This window comes from Aedes albopictus, chromosome 1, assembly GCF_035046485.1.
Source record: "Aedes albopictus strain Foshan chromosome 1, AalbF5, whole genome shotgun sequence".
Lineage (NCBI taxonomy): Eukaryota > Metazoa > Arthropoda > Insecta > Diptera > Culicidae > Aedes > Aedes albopictus.
The window spans coordinates 158,621,353-158,637,829 of NC_085136.1; the positions used below are offsets into that span (position 1 = coordinate 158,621,353).

Here is a 16,477-nt window from a genome sequence, read left to right on the forward strand (position 1 = left end):
CTGATGGGGCTACCACCTTGGATCTAGCTGAGCGTGGTGCAGCGTTTCTTACTCAGCCGCTGGATGCCAGAACAGACGCTGTTTGAGCCGCACCTCCTTGGTGAACAGACACTCGGATCGTACCTCCTCAATCTAGCTGAAGTCAGAAGGACAACAGTGCCCAGGCTGCACTACCAGGTAAGCACACAACTCTTAGCTGGCGGTCTTTGTCATCGCTTGACCCGTGGAAGCATGAGGTAGGAACTTGTGAGGACCAGAGCTATATTGGACGCTCTCCTTATCGACTCACCGTTTTGCAGCCCAAAAAAGTACCTGGGAACAACAAAATGTCACGGTCGCCATGTGAACATATCGAAGAGTAAAATAGTACAGGTGAATTGTTACTTTTTCTTACACGTTTTTGTTACTTACGTTTTTTGCTGTAACTCAGTGAATTTTGAACCGATTGACTTGATTTTTAGTACACGGATAGTAATAATCGTATCTACATGTGCAAAGGCAAAGTCAAAGGCAAAGGCAAAGGCAAAATAACGGCAAAGTAGTATTTTGGTTGCATAACCATTTGCGGGGCCCAGAATCAAAGCGGTGTAAGTGATCATTTTGTCAATTTTGAGCTGAGGGGATGCTTCGTTGGCATAGTCCCCTCGTTCGGCCTATCTTAACGTAAACCAAAATCTCAAACAAACACGCTTAATTGGATATCGGAAAAGCTATGCGACAAACAACTGTAACATTTCTGTAACAGCACTAAAATTGAATGAAAATCTCACTCTGTTTAGCTTTAGTAGACGCCATGATTCTTCGGCTTAGTGGGTAGTATATACACATGATCACAAATGGCAAGATTCTGGAACATTTAGACAGGGCCGGATCTAAGGGGGGGCCAGGGGGGCCCGGGCCCCGGGCCACCACATTTTAGGGGCCCCCACAAGAATCTTTTTTGGTTGCTAGCATTAGCTTTATTTTTCATATTGCTCAAGTACTGTTCGAAAATAAGGAAAAACAGTTTCGGTCATCTCTCCGAGGGGCCTCTGCATCCGCTCGGGCCCCGGGCCCCCACAATCCTTAATCCGGGCCTGCATTTAGAATTGATTTTTCAATAACTGAACATTTGATGCGACGGTCAAAGACGTTATTTTCAACTTGTATATTTGTTTTCAACGAATAATAACTATTTTACAATTTAAATGTGGGCCGAATATTGAGGACATTTTTTTTCACTATGTACCCAAATCTTGGCCCATCAGTAAAGTGACGTCAACAACACCGATAAAGTGACGTCAACAACATTGCTTGCGTAAAAACCAAAAAGAACGAACAGGAAGAAAGATTTTGTGTGCAGTGACTGTAAAAATATAATACAATAATAGGGTTGCGTTGTTTTCGTTACTAAATTAAGAAAGGACTTCAATTTTAGTGATTTATTTATAGTTTATTGAAAATTTGGCTCCGACAACGTAATTTAAAAGTAAGATTGGTGAACAAACAGAGATAATACTTCAGCAGAAATATGAATTGAAAAAAAAAATGAGAAAAGAAGTGGTTCTAGTGCATGGAAAGCAATAGGCCAAGGTTATATCCTCTAATAGGCCAATTTTTGTACCATAGACCAACGTTGCATACCATCGCACCGAATCTTTTCAACTTAATTTCAGTAAATTCTTGAATATTTACGTTAGTTTACTTCCAATTGGGGAAACATGCATTGCCTAAAGTGCGTAATAGGGACAGCATATTAGTTCTAGTGCTTAAAATTCATGAGTTATGGTCAAAATTGTCAAGGCCGCTTGCAAATTAGGCCAAGGAATGGTACATATACCCTATATTATAAAATTCTTCAGTTTTCGAGCTTTCATGATCTTTTTTAGGTTTGTTTCTACGATGATTGGAAAACTTACAATAAATCGGAGAAAATTGGGTTAATTTTTAAACTCCATACATTTTGTATGGGATGAAAAATTGGTCAAAAACTTTAAACCTCATTTACTCGAAGGTGGGTTTTTGTCACTTACACTCCTTTGCTTCTAATCCCCTCATGGCGGCTGTTCGGATCCATATGAAGTTAACCATCAATGTTAACTTCTGTTCCCGATCAACCTAGATAGCTGTGTAGTGTCGGTAGCGGTTGTCTCAATTGGCTAAGAATAACGCTACGGACCACCTGTTCCGGGGGTAAAAGTCCACTAAACAAGGAAACCCCAATCCAAGATGTCAGGCTGATGGATGAATGGTTGAGGGGGTTTAAAATATGCTCGATTTTTAAGGGAGCCCGTTACGTAGGTAGATCGCCTTTATGTGTTGCGTTACGGTTCAAGATCTACCAAACCGAACCCTAGTGACATCCGGTTTGTCAAGTTGGGGTAATGTGTTTTGGTTATAAGGATTCATGGTACAAAATCCTTGTTACTGGTGACAGTTTCTAAAATTGAAATTATTCTGCCTTGCTGATAGTTAAAGAATCGGACTTTGCCCACCCGAGACTACACTTGATGTTAGGAAAACGAACATGCTTCACGTATCTGATTGCGTACTAACCTCTCAAGGACTGTTAAGTTCTGGTAATTCAAGGACTCACGTGCATTCTTATTGCAGAACACATTCTCTAATTTGACAGAGTTTTGCAACTAGCCTAAAGTCCCGGGGTTTCCTTTGTTGTCCTGGGACTAAACTAGAAGCAAAACATGGATGGGGCTAGAATTCCGATGCATGGATAAATAGTACCACCGTTTTGTTTTTCTCAGAATGCGAATGGATTGTGTTTGATTAGGGGTGCTCTTTCACTGAGATTTAAATCTCTATGATAACGGGACCTTTTCATCGCAATCGATTACTTACACCTCTGGGATAACAAAACAGGAACTGTACAGACATCGATGCTTCATTGCCTTTCAATGACAATGGAGTAGTACGACATGCACTAAATACTAAGGATACGGGTAATGCTACAAAAGATCTAAATACTGGTCGCAGTGGCTCACCCGAACAGAAAAAAACCCCTCATTTGCAATCTTTGTCAATTGGATTTGTTCGTTCATAGAAAAGCTTTAAGTTCGTTAAATAATGGCAAATGTTATTTTGTATGCGATTCCGATTTAATTTCACGGTGTGACTGCCGGTTTCTATTATAGTAAACTGTTGGCGAAATAGCTTTAGCTGTTGGCAGTGCATACTTCATTAAGTTGAACAACGCCCAGCATTGCATTGTCAACAGCATTCGTGCTTATCGCACCTCACTGTGATTTCCTAAGCAGATATTCCCACCAAATCAAACACTTCTAATGATGCTTCGGCAAACAAGTTTCTAATTTATTCAACATTACAACCGGTAACAAGCAATGCCGCTATTGTTCTTCTGTTCCAGTAAATTACATCGCACACCAGGCAGATGTAGTGCCAAAAAACAGGTGCAAATACTCCGTGAAGATATGCATGTACCACCAGCACCAGCAGCCTGCTGGCACATTAACTTTCGTAAACTTCACCGTCTGGCGGCAGCATTCCGCCACCGCGAGCGTGGTCTCGGTGAATGATACACAGAGATGGAAACACTCTCATCGTGAATCAACTCGCGAGTGTAAAAGCAACAAACGGTTTACTCACGGTGCCGAGAGTAAGCCGTGTGTGAGTTTATTCGCACCCGCTTGCTTCACGAGTAAGAAGCAAAACAAAAACAAAAACACTCATGAATTTTTATTCGCGAAGCACAAGTGGAGATGCGGGAATTGCATTTTTGTGCGATTTTAATAGCAAAACAAGCAATTATCTATCAGATAGTAGTGTTTTGTGCTTTATTGTTCCTGAAAAGTTAATCTGTCGGCCGTGTAAATTCGTTTTTTCACAAAATTGAAAAATGTTCAGAGCTGCTTCGCGAATCAATCACGAGTGCGACCAGCTTCGTTAGCTCGCGAGTGAAGGAAGTGTGAATATATTCTGGCTTCTGTTGTTCACGAGTAGGATAGCTTTGCGTTTGTGTCTACTCAGCTGCATTCCTCACTGTTTTCCATCACTGAATTGATACAACAAAAATCAAGAACCATCGTCGTCGTCGTAATGCATGGACAGGCGGAAACTTTAGACAAAATAAAATTGTGCCAAGTCACTAAATTGAAAGCGAGAAAAAGCAATTTTCAAAAGGTACGAGGAAAAGTTGGCTTCGTCGTCAGAACGAGAATCCATCCTGTTGCAAAACCCGAAACCGGGCGTTTTTCCTTGAGGAATACGCTTCGCTGCTTCATTGTCTGATTGAGGAAAATACTCCTTTGTACCTTGCATGAATTTTAAAAAGGCTACATCCAGACAAGTTTTACACGGTGCATGTGGTTCGAAGTAAGTTAATTTAAATCAGATAAAAATAGGAGACTTTCGCAGTCGCAAACAAGGAGAATTCAATTTTAGAGACCAGCTTTGTTCTCTAGTGGAATTGTTGAAGAAAATCAAAGAGGTCTTAAGTGAATCTCGTGTCTAACCTTGTCGCAAATATCTTTCCCTCGCAATCTCGAATAATGGATTGTTCGGTTAAAAATCTCCATTTGAGAACGGTCCAAGTGTCAATTTCCTCTTTCAATCACTCAAAAGAACAACAGCTCCCAGCTGGCCATTGTGTTCAAGCAGTGGTATTATTTTACCACCGATTCATCTCATTCATTCACCTCTCTGCGGGAGCTTCAAAATCGAAATGATTCCACGGACGACACTTTGTCAGTTGCGGGACATTTGTCAACCGTTTGACATAATGTTAATTTCGGTGATAAACCTCTTCCCATTTGGTGTCTAACCTTTTCAATTTCCTCGAGAGGCTCGATACTTCAAACCCACCTTTCGCAGACGGCGCGGCAGCCCCATCACTGGCATCGGGAACAAAGTGCCGAAAAAGGACATCCATTTTGGTTTCCTTATCAGCCTGGTGGCGACCGAGAGGAAATTAGCCAACCAGCGACAAGCGAAAAATCCATTAATTTTCTACGGCCGGTGGGGGCCGGTTGCCACCTCGCTTACGGCTCGAAGCGCGTGTCCCTCGAAGCTTTCCGTTCCGGTTACCTAGTCCCTCTTTGCAAGTGGATTCGATTGTTATGAGAGCCGCTTCAGTTCGGAAAGAGATCTCTTAGAAAAAGAAACAATGGGCCTCCGTTCACACCATTTTTCTTCCGACCCGGGTGCGTTGAAACAAAAACATAGAGGTCTACCTTACCTTAATCCAGAAGGATTTTAAAGCATGTCTACCGAAGCATTTCCTGCTGTACAAGGTTTTTGGGTCATCTTGACCCGGATTAGGTAAAACATTTTATTATCTGCCTAGGGGAAATAGCTCTAATGGTGATCTACGGATTTCATGATTAGAAGTGTTTTAATAGTCTTATTTTGACTTCTGGCGTAATATCTCAAATGGTTAAGTGCGTCATATATGGACGCTCGCCGTGGAATTAGGAAGCCGTTTCACGAACCAGCGGGGTCAAATCCAGCTAGAGACACTGGCCATACTAGATGTCGATTTAGCTAATGCCAATACGATGAGTACCTTTAATCAGAACGGTGCGGAGTCGATTAGTGAAGTTACTTTTTGTAGTCCTGTCCTAATAAGTAGTTCGAACTGGAGAGTATACGATAGCTGCACTCACACCGATCACCTGGCGGCTCGCTACAGTATCGACTACAACAACAGCGGGCAGCGGGTAGAGGAAGAGGCGGCTAGGCCAAGGACAAGCCCTCGCAGGTGGAAGACATCATACTTCGACGAAGTGGTATTTAGGGAGGTGCTCCGCTGTGAGCGAAACCAACTTGGGTTAGACGGCGACGAGCTGGTAGTGGTGCTCTCGCGTGCGTGCGATGCCTAGGCGAGTCCACCGACGTGATTGCGAACCTGCGCTGCGCCTGCCTAGCTGACGGATGCTGCGTGCACGATCTGAGGAAGAGCAAAACGAACGGCGGGTGGTATTCGCAGCTCCAAACGCCGTGCTGAAGAGCGAGATAAGGACAAGCAAAAAGGCCTGCTTTGAGGGTCTCTGTCAGAGTGCCAATGCGAATTAGTGGGGTGATGCCTACAGTATCGTGATGGCCAAGACGAGATGTGTAATGGCTCTACAGAGCAATCTGCAGAGATGTTGGAGGGAATCATCGAGGGCCTTTTTCCGCGTCATGATCCTAATGTCTGAATGAAGGAGTTTTCCCAGAAGTTCGGAAGAGGCAGAGCCTGGTGCTACTGCCAGAGGCAGAAAAACCACCCGGAGACCCGTCGGCATATAGACCAATATGCTTGATCCCCAGGGTGCTCGAAAAGATCATCAAGCAATATTGATAATTTCATTTTAAAAACACAATTGTAGTGAAATTAGGAATGCTGAACAAGAACATTACCGTTTTTCTTAGGGACACTTTTTACAATCGCCTTTCTCGTGTTATGGATCCTCAGTTTATCATTTTTTATCATTGACTAATTAAGTAATGCAACTTTGACTTTATTTTTCTATTTCATTGTAAACAAACTACACAGTAAAACCGCTCAACACTAAAATGTGTAAGCCCTACTCATAAGTGCATAATTTCCAGACCACACAAAAATGTGTTACAGTTACACATTCTCAAAAACAGCTCGTACATTCGTCTAGATGCGAAATGTCGATATTTTTGTTTTGTTTTCCAAGGTCACTTGTAAACCTAGCTAGATTGTTGTACAAAAATTTTTGCGAATTTAACGATTTTGCGGACACTGGAGCTGATTTTGTAAATGTGCAAGGGTTACACATTTTTGGTGTAGTCTGGAAATTATGCACTTTAGTGCTGAGCCGCGTTAGCGTGTATACTAGTATGGGACAAACATCAAATCCTCGTTCCAGTCGACTTTTTTGATTCCATTTAGGTCCCATATGAACTGTGCAAAATTTCAGCGCAATCGGTGAAACTATAATTTAGCGCAAGCGGTTCAAAGTTTTCATAGGGTTTACTATGGGAAAAGTTACATTTTCAGATAAAAATTCCCAGAGGTCGCCTCTTGTCTCCTTAATTCAAATCGATCAATGCTTCTTGTAGGAAAATCATTTATGAAACTTTCCTTCGAAGACCGCAAAACGATTGAATGCTTGTGGAAAAAGTTATTGATTTATTAACGATTAGTGATCCAACGAACGGCTTTTTGTTTTGTTTTATCAGCAGCACTGTAGCTGCTGCTGTTTCTGGGGGTGGTGATGCCACCCGCCACCCCATGCAGCAACGGCAGCAGCAGTGCTGCTGATAAATCAAAACAAAAAGCCGTTCGTTGGATCACTAATCGTTAATAAATCAATAACTTTTTCCACAAGCATTCAATCGTTTTGCGGTCTTCGAAGGAAAGTTTCATAAATGATTTTCCTACAAGAAACGTTGATCGATTTGAATTAAGGAGACAAGAGGCGACCTCTGGGAATTTTTATCTGAAAATGTAACTTTTCCCATAGTAAATCCTATGAAAACTTTGAACCGCTTGCGCTAAATTATAGTTTCACCGATTGCGCTGAAATTTTGCACAGTTCATATGGGACCTAAATGGAATCAAAAAAGTCGACTGGAGCGAGGATTTATTTTTTCCATACAAACGTGTACCATACTAGTGTATACGTACTATACTATACGGCCTCAGTTGCTTTACGTGGGGACCGAGAGGGTTTTAGGGGGATATCAAAGGCATTTTAGAAAGGTTCCGAGGATTTTTGACGAGTTGCAGAGGCGTTACTTAGGCGTTACATATACGTTATCGGAGGTTTCTGAGGGTTTCAGGTGCGTTACATAGGGTCGAAGGGGGTTTTAGAGGGATTTCGGGGGTTTTGAATAATCGTAGGAGAATTACAGCTTGTTTTGAGGGGGGTTAAGGGGGCCTACACATTCTGAAAATACAGTTAGGATCACTGCTCTTAAGTGAACTTCAGGGAGATTTCAGCGGCGCTTTGAAGCGTTTCATAAACTTTTCAGGCGGTTTCAGAAGTGATTCAAGACGTTCTTGACTGTTTACGATTGTAAATACGATGACGTATACTCAAAGGAGCTCTTAGAGATTCTGTTACGTAATCAGGCAATTATCATAAGAAACTAGTAGATTAATTTGTTTAAGTGTATGCCATCCAAAGCCAACCAAAACAAACACCGACCAGTAGACCTAAACTAGCTTGAAAACTAAACCTGGTCCCAAATTATATTGCGAAAGTGCCGTGACGTGTCGAGACAAAAGCCATTTCCGCCGTGTGGTAGAAAAGAGTGCGACAGAACCGAAAAAACGCACGGAGTGAACGGACGCAGTCATAGCAGCCGGGGAGCAGATTTCTGGAGGCCGAGTGTTCAACTTTACAGAATAAGCCATTGTTGGCCGAAGCTTGTGAGTGCGGGCATAAAAACGTGAGGAATCTTGGTGTCTAATTGTGTTTTTCTCGGCAGACGAATCTCGCTCCATAGGGAACGATCGGGAGTCCGCGAGTTAGTTGCCGGAGTACGAAGTACGTGGGATTAGAAGGCAGACTGAGCTTCACCTTTTGGTGCAACACGTAAGTGCAAATGATAGCGTATTACAGTTCGTGTATTAAAAACCTGCCGCACCACAGGAATATCAGTACTCCGGTCCCTTACTTCGTGTTTCGCAGACAACTGCCGATCGCCCAGAAATCTCCGCCGGCGCACTGTCACGTGGATTGTGAGTGGTAGGTACGGAATAATACTCCAACTCCGCGACAGACAATAAGACCGTCGTTCCTTCCAGCAGATTCACTCCAATCTTCAAGCGTCGAACGGGCGGGTCAAATTCTAGTGCAGGAACCCGAACAAACAAGCAGCCCCGTCACAGGGTAAGAAACGCCGTTTCAGTTTGACGGAACCTTCTGCTAATGGATGGATTCGTTAGGGCTTTGTTTGTACCCCACAGATTGCGACTGCGTAACCTCCAAGAAGCGAAGCAGGCGAGCACATCCGAATTGGCCCTAGTTCAGACAGCGCGACGTTTCGAACACCTCGGTACGCAATCCCTCAGCCATCGGTCGCCCGCGACGATAGCGTCAACTCAGATCCAGTGGAGAGGACACGGTAGGGCACCCGCGGGAATTGGAAGGGCATCGGAAGACAAGCTTTTCTGGTGAGGCCCCGAGTCAACGCAACCCGGGGTGCGGTGCGCCAAACCAACCGCAGGCCAAATGAATGCTCGAGGTCCCGCTCGCTCCAGAAGGTCCAACAGAGCAGCACGGTCTACCTCGCTCCTGCCGGCCAAATAGAGGCCAACGGTCCGGCACGTCACCAGAAGGCACAGTTGAGGGCGCATGAGAGAAAACGGTCGAAAAGTCGATCCAACGGTCGGTGAGCGAACTATACATAGACTTTGTAAAACGATGCATTAATATTAAGAAGCAAGCGTAGGGAAAGCTAGGCTCTAAAATGGGCAATAAATTATATGTAAGAATGCTATAAATTTGGGTTGCACGTTGTGATATTTGGCGTATTCCTTACACACCGTGGTGGGAAGGTATGCAGTAAGCTAACAATTCTTAAACAAACATTGAACTTACCACTTTTCAGCACACAGTTGCATGAGGTTGTGTGAGCATGACTGCCACTAAATCATTCAAGCACAAAAATTTTGCATGTAGATTGGATGACTTATGCTCAAGAAAGTTTATAGGAAACCTTAAACAGTCCCAAAACGCCCCCCGCTCTCCCCTGAGCACGCCCTAAGCTCCATTCGCAACTTATTTCCCGTAAACCAACCTTATCCCTAACCTAAAACACTCCAACTGCTCTGAACACAATCAGATTCCATTTAGGTAAAGTTACCTAAATGAAGGGACCTTAAAAGATTTTACCTAAATGGGTTCTACCCGAACGGAGGTTTCAATGTGTATATTATACAGTGGGCGAGTGGACAACTAATATCTTATGAAACGAACATGAAACAAACACCTCCAGTTCGAAGGGTTCCGTGATGCAGAGATACTGTCTACAACTGAATCAGCCGAATAACGGTGGATGTCAAATGGAGTTAATGTAGCTGACTTAGCAACGAAGTTGCCCGTGTAGCTGCCGGATTAGAATAGCACTACGGACCCCCTGTTCCGGGGGTAAAAGTCCACCAAGCAGGGAACCCCAATCCAAGGTGTCAGGCGATCCGTGCTGAGGGATGAATGGTTGAGGGGGTTTCAAAGATGCTCGATCGTTAACGGAGCCCGTAACGTGGGTAGATCACCTTTTCGTGTTGCGTTAGGGAGTAAAATCTACCGAACCCTAGTCGTCTTATTTTTCCAATTTTGGAATATGCGTTCTGGCAATTCAAGGAATCATAGTATTTAGTCCTTGTCACTGGTATCGTGGTGGCTTGCGGTCTCTGAATAAAACTAAGTTAACCAACTTTGCAGATTATTAAAAACCTCACCGTTCGAGGCTAAACTTGAGGCAAAGGACATCAAATTTGGTTAGGGATCCATGTATGTACTAACTCTTCGAAGACTGCAAGGAACATACTAGCATATGGAACATATGTTCCATTATTGGAATGGTATTGCTGCTAATGTTAAAACCCGGGTCCTAAACTTCCTACTGGGGAGAATTTAGCAGTAAAACAAGGTTGATGCTAGGTTTCCGATGCATGGGCAATTATCAGTACTCTTGTTTTGTTTTCTATATTGCTCCTGAAGCACCAAAGAAAACAAAACAAAAACTATATCAAAATCGATACTTTAATGCCCTTCAATGGCAATTGAGTAATGCGACATGCACTACACTAAGGATACGAGTAATGTCACAATAGATCTAAAAACTGGTCGCAGTGACAAACCCGAACAGGAATAAAAAATAGCAACGAAGTGGGGTACTGGACCGGATCTTGATAAAAGCAGCGTATGGTTCCAAGCTCCAAAATGTCTACGTCAGTCAGAGGATACATGACCAAAGCAGCAACATGAATCAGGCACTACTACGGAATTAATCGGATCCTGTAAGATCCATGGTCTTCTTCTTCTTCTTTGTGGTTCTACGTCCCTACTGGGACTTGGCCTGCCTCGCTTCAACTTAGTGTTCTTTGAGCACTTCCACAGTTATTAATTGAAGGGCTTTCTTTGCCTGCCATTGCATTAATTTGTATATTGTGAGGCAAGTACAATGATACACTATGCTCCAGGGTGTCGAGAAATTTATCCCGACCGGAACGGGAATCGAACCCGCCGTCTCCGGATTGGCGATCCATAGCCTTAACCACTAAGCTAACTGGAGACTAGATCCATGGTATCAAACCCGAAATAGTTTTAGATGTAATGTAATGGTAATTGGGAAAGGCTTCATCGTACGGTAGGATGCATTAGTCGCAAAAGAAGCCAAGAATTGTACGCGATGCCGTATACGAAAGGCGTTTCCTGAAACACCAAGAATGGCTTCATTGCTGAGTAATCACCAGTAATAGTGAAACAGACCGAAGCAATGCTAAAAGGTGGAATAATTGAAGCCGAGGGAATTGTAAACTCTAGGCTATTAACCTATATTCCTGTGGAATGGGCTGATCAAGAGTCTTGAACTCCAAAACACTATTTATTGGGGAGTTCTAGTGGAGTAAAGCAACTCCCGGTGCTGTTAACAGAATGCCGAACGACCTTGAGAAGCAGCTGGAAGTGGGCGCAGCATTTGGCCGATGGATTTTGGAGACGATGGCTCAAAGAATATTTGCCAGTCATATCAAGGCGATCCAAGTGGTTTGACAACGTGAGGGATATTGCAGTTGGAGATCGGGTACTTGTGGTTAATGGAAAAATGAGAAACCAATGGATAAGGGGAGGTGTGCAGAAGGTAATTCCAGGTGCCGATGGTAAGACTCGGCTACATTCGTACGAACAGCTTGAGGAGTGCATCGTAGGCCAGCAGTGAAGTTGGCGTTGCTCGACGTCGTTAAAAGTGGTGAACAAGCTCTAGACAATCATAGGCGATCACGGGAGGGGTTATGTGACGGCGAATAACTCTAGCCCTTGCTTGACACCCCTGTTGTATCTTTGCGTTAGACCTGCCTGTCTAATCGACATTTCGACAGATCGATGTCTGACAACCGACCCTGAATCAAAACAGAACAGGAGTAGATGGACTTGAATGACTCGTGAAAATTGAATTTACAGTTTCTCTACACGCGCACAGAATTGATTGTTCCTTTAAAAAAAAACTTAGTTTAAACTTACGAAAAAAATAAAAGGCTGAAAACTTGAGGTAAGTAGCTAAAAAAGGAAAACTATTGAATAAAAACATCAAAAACTAATCATGTATCATTCTCGTATAGCCTACAGATGATTACTTAACTTATGTAATTGGATACAAGAGGAATCTCTAAGAAGTAGTTGTCTACTTAAATATTGATGTCACCATTCCTAGGCAAGTTCGCCCTAGGGATGGGAGAGCACTGGGGTACTGACGGCCTTGAGCTGTTGTAAACCAGCGCCGCTCCGTTAGATGGAGTATGTTTTAAATAGTTTTCTCACATGTATCATTTAGTATAGATTCCTACATCACGATACTTGGAAGGAAACTATTTAAAGTATGCTTGATCTAACTGAAAAACGTCTGATCAATTTCGACCCGGAGATCAATTTGACCCCGGTTTACGGTACTAGACTTCTAAACATTTGTACCTAATGATGTCCATTAGTTATTTTGACATTGGACCGGTTTCCCCAAAATTTACTACCCAGAGTAGCTGTCGCCTAAAACAAATCGTCCAACCGCGAATTTCTTAGTGTTTGTTTCTCTGTTCTCCTGTTCCGCTGGAGCTGTTTTCGAGTATGGAAACCCCTACCGTAAATCTTTCGTTACTTCCGGAAGCGCAAACCGAGCACAAGAGGACCATTACTCTTGCTAACGCGGTCACCGAAGGCTACGATTAAAAACAAGAGCCAGAATGATAAATAGATTTGATAAAGTTATATAATCCCGCCAGTCAACGGTTCGGATGGGTTTACGCACTGGACGGAAGAAAAAAAAACAGAAGGCAGGCCTCAGCTGCCGGTCGTGTGTTCTTAATCCAGCCATTTTCGCAGAATAACATCCCTCCGGCAGCCAGCGCGGCGTAACATCGGTGGCGGGCTTTGTTTGTCCGAGAATGACGCTGTCGTCGACGACGACGGTGACTATTTACCGCACCGGAGGGTTTGGAGCGAAAGTGGCTCCATGATTTTGCTCTGGACCGTATGGTGTGTTGTTTGTAGTACGGATGTGCACACAGTTGCTCCAGTAGATGCCGGCCGCGTGTCAAGCTCCTCGAGGCCTGATTATGGTTGATGATGTTTCAACAGATTGAAGGATAGCCGACAAACACTATGTAGCTTTTTGGAATAACATTGTTGCGAAGGATGGTTTCTCACACATATTAGAGATAAACATTTTCTAATGCAATTAAATAATCAATACATTTTTTCTGTCATTTCAGGTAATTGTCATCTCTTCAATCGCTGGATGCAAATTCAAGTATGTACTTCAAGATTTATTGAAACCTTCAAATTGAATAATTTTAGTTATCCTTCTACCGATGTTCGATGTAAAACAGCGAATACTACTTAATACAGCCATAATCGTAACGGCAGTACGGGCACCCAGAAACAATTTACGCCATATTGCGAACAAGGCACTTTTCCTGTGAACTTGTGTCTACAAGTGCTCTTCGTGACACACGATGCAATCACCTTTATGATACTTTAATTGTTGTTTTAACACCCGGTTCCACCACTTGATTGTTGAAACACGAAAAAAATGAAGCACAAATGAAATTATATGTAGCGCCCAAACTTCCACATTGTCCACAGGGTCAACAGCAGCAGTAGTGGTACTCCGTTAATTGAATCGTTTATGTGCCATCGTTACACACCGGTACAATGAAATTCTGTAATGCAGGTATATAGACTTATGCGGACACGAGAGCACGTTTATGGTGTGATGGTGTCAGGATGAGGGTGCTTCAAGTTGTTTGCCGAAAAAAGGATCATTGATATAGGTACATACATGATTTTTGGAGCATTTTGTAGCTCTCATCACCACAGGTAGATAACACCAATCACAGCAAAAACTGGAGTATATTGTAATATATCATAGTAACCATTAAACAAGTAGGAGAGTCGTTTACCGTGCCTCGTAAATGCTCAAAAGTTTTGCGGTTTGCTACGAATTTCTGAACTGCTTTTGAACAGACCGTTTTCCCCTTTCAAACCATAGGGAGAAAATCTGCTCAACAGACACCCGACCAGGAAGGTCCGGGTAGTGTGGGGTTAAGGCCGTCTTCTACAGCAAAAGCCAACAACATTCCTATGGTCGCCAAACCCTTCGTGTCTCCGGAACCACCAAGAAGGCATTGCTTCAAAGAGGGGCTAGTGCACGTCGCACCCTCAAGGTTAGCTGCGTAGTCTGCAGCAACGAACATCGATGACTCGTTCTGAAGAGTCCATCACGATAGCGTGCTGGCGCTTAGCTAGTTTCCCGAGTGGTCGTTACCACTCCCTTTGTCCTCGACGGAAGGCGGACAGGATCAACCGCACACCCGCGCCGAACTGTTTTGCAGACATCAAGAACTGATGCCTACATGCAACCAGATCTGACATGCTGAATGCAACGGTATCACTGCCCTACAGGCCCCATCAGCTGCATCAGAAGGTTGCTGACGCGTTTCCAACTGCGGGCTCAAATCTAACCCAGTAGTCCAGCGCCACGACAGCAACGCTACCAGGACTTCCTCTCTGCGGCCACTTAATCGCTGTAAGGGTCGATTTCGACCACAATGCACTGGTATCACCTACGAAGCCGACTCCGAACTCCTGGATCACATCTTGTACTGCATCTGAACTAGCCATTTTCCGAGTCCACGCGCCATTTCCTCTGTAGCTCCAAGATGATGTGAGCGATATCCACGGCATTCCAGCCAAACTCATCCCTACACATCATCTGGACAAGATTGTCCGGAGTTGTGTTCTCTCCGCATGTGGCGGTCACACATTGTGCGAAAACGCGGGCACACGAACAATACGTGTTCCGCCGTTTTTTCCGAACTAGCATAAATAGGGCATTCGGAAAAACCCGCATGCCCGAAACGGCATATATGCTGTCGGAAGCAACCATGGCCTGAAAGGACCTGTGTCAGGTGGAATGCTACTTCCCCACGGCATCTATTAATCCAAATACCCTCGCTGTCAACCTATGGGTCCTTTGATGTCGATAGGCACCATACTGGTGATGATGCAAAGCACGTCGTTTGACACGGTACGGTACGTGCTCGCAACCCTCAGGCACATCAGCCTCTAAGTACTTGCCAGCTTACCACGGTCGCTTTCGGTACTTTGCACCGTGTCCCAAACCTTAGTATGGACGTAGCGAGCCTATCCAGAAGCTTTAGCTTACTGGCGTACATCGCAGCGCTTCGATGTGATAGTGCAATCGCCTACACTGATCATCACTTGCTGCTCCGACTTCCGATTGTTCACAACCACCTCCTCAGTTTTGTGGTGAGCCAACTCCAGTTTCTTGGATCTCATCCACGTCTCCACCACCTTAATCGAGTGGGTAGTAGTCAACTTCACTTCTTCGATCGATTCACTTGTAGACTTCCAGCGTAATGTCGTCAGCAAAGCCGACGATCTCCTCCATCGGGAATTCTTACCTCAACACCTCGTCGTACATGAAATTCCATAACACCGGACCCAGGGTTGAATCTAGCGGGACTCCTAAGGTTATGTGGAAGCACTTTCGATCCACCTCTGTGTCGTAAGCTAGTACTCGATTCTGGAAGTAAGTTCTGAGAATCTTATACAGGTACCTGGGTATCCCCAGACGCAGGAGCGCATCGGCAATAGCTGACCAACTGGCGCTATTAAACACATTCCTTATATCCAGAGTCACTACCGCACAGTAGCGCATCCCCCTTCTCTTACGTTGGAGCGCTATCTCTGCTTGTTACCGACATGATAGCGTCTACAGTCGACCTCCCCTTCCGGAAGCCGTACTGGCTACTCAAGAGGCCATTTTCGCCCTCGGTGTGCCTCAATATTCGATTGAGAATTATCTATTTGAGCACCTTCCCCGCCGTGTCGATCAAGCATACTGGTCCCCATAAAGCCCCTCGATGATCCCCTCGAACATCTCTGCAGATTGTTTTGTAGGAGCCATTACACCTCTCGTCTTGGCCATCACGATCCTGTAGGCATCACCGCACGGACTCACATTGGCACTCTGACAGACCCTTGAAGCAAGCTTTTTTGCTTGCCTTCGTCTAGGTCTTCAGTGCGGCTTTTGCAGCAGCGAACACCTCCCGCCGTTCGTTTCGCTCTGCCTCAGATCGTGCTCGCTGCATCCACCACCTAGCCCGTAGGCAGGCGCGGCACAGGTCCGCAATCGCTTGAGTTCATCAGCTGGTGGTCTCCTATTTCTAGGGTGGACTCGCCTATGCATGGTCAAATCGCACGCACGCGAGATCACCGCTAACAGCTACTAGTCGACTATACCAAGTAGGTTTTGCTCACGGAGGAGC

At 44.4% G+C, this 16,477-nt stretch overlaps 2 protein-coding genes across 17 annotated transcripts in view; both read left to right on the forward strand.

Moving 5' to 3' along the window:
• Window positions 1–16,477, forward strand: part of LOC109431392 (acetylcholine receptor subunit alpha-like) — a 681,325-nt gene that overhangs the window by 103,807 nt on the left and 561,041 nt on the right. The gene's annotated exons all lie outside the window — the stretch shown is intronic.
• LOC109421489 (uncharacterized) lies at window positions 8,023–10,318 on the forward strand. 11 transcript variants are annotated; one of them, XR_009996800.1, is made up of 5 exons: window positions 8,023–8,338; window positions 8,398–8,504; window positions 8,562–8,661; window positions 8,717–8,801; window positions 8,858–10,318. XR_009996800.1 is itself a non-coding variant. In XM_062847473.1 (3 exons), exons 1-3 carry the CDS (start codon window positions 8,515–8,517, stop codon window positions 9,087–9,089), a joined length of 450 nt encoding a protein of 149 aa, XP_062703457.1. In that variant the 5' UTR covers window positions 8,023–8,514; the 3' UTR covers window positions 9,090–10,318. The 11 variants fall into 11 exon arrangements, 1 of the variants encoding a protein (XP_062703457.1); XR_009996799.1 differs by having other exon boundaries at window positions 8,720–8,801; XR_009996797.1 differs by having other exon boundaries at window positions 8,562–8,657.

Bases quoted from the DNA above. Each gene is read 5' to 3' on its own strand.
- LOC109421489 (XM_062847473.1), top strand. From the start codon at position 8,515: ATGATAGCGTATTACAGTTCGTGTATTAAAAACCTGCCGCACCACAGG. The intron at 8,651-8,719 runs GTGAGTGGTAGG...TCCTTCCAGCAG, and splicing joins GGCGCACTGTCACGTGGATT to ATTCACTCCAATCTTCAAGC. The intron at 8,802-8,857 runs GTAAGAAACGCC...TGGATTCGTTAG, and splicing joins ACAAGCAGCCCCGTCACAGG to GGCTTTGTTTGTACCCCACA.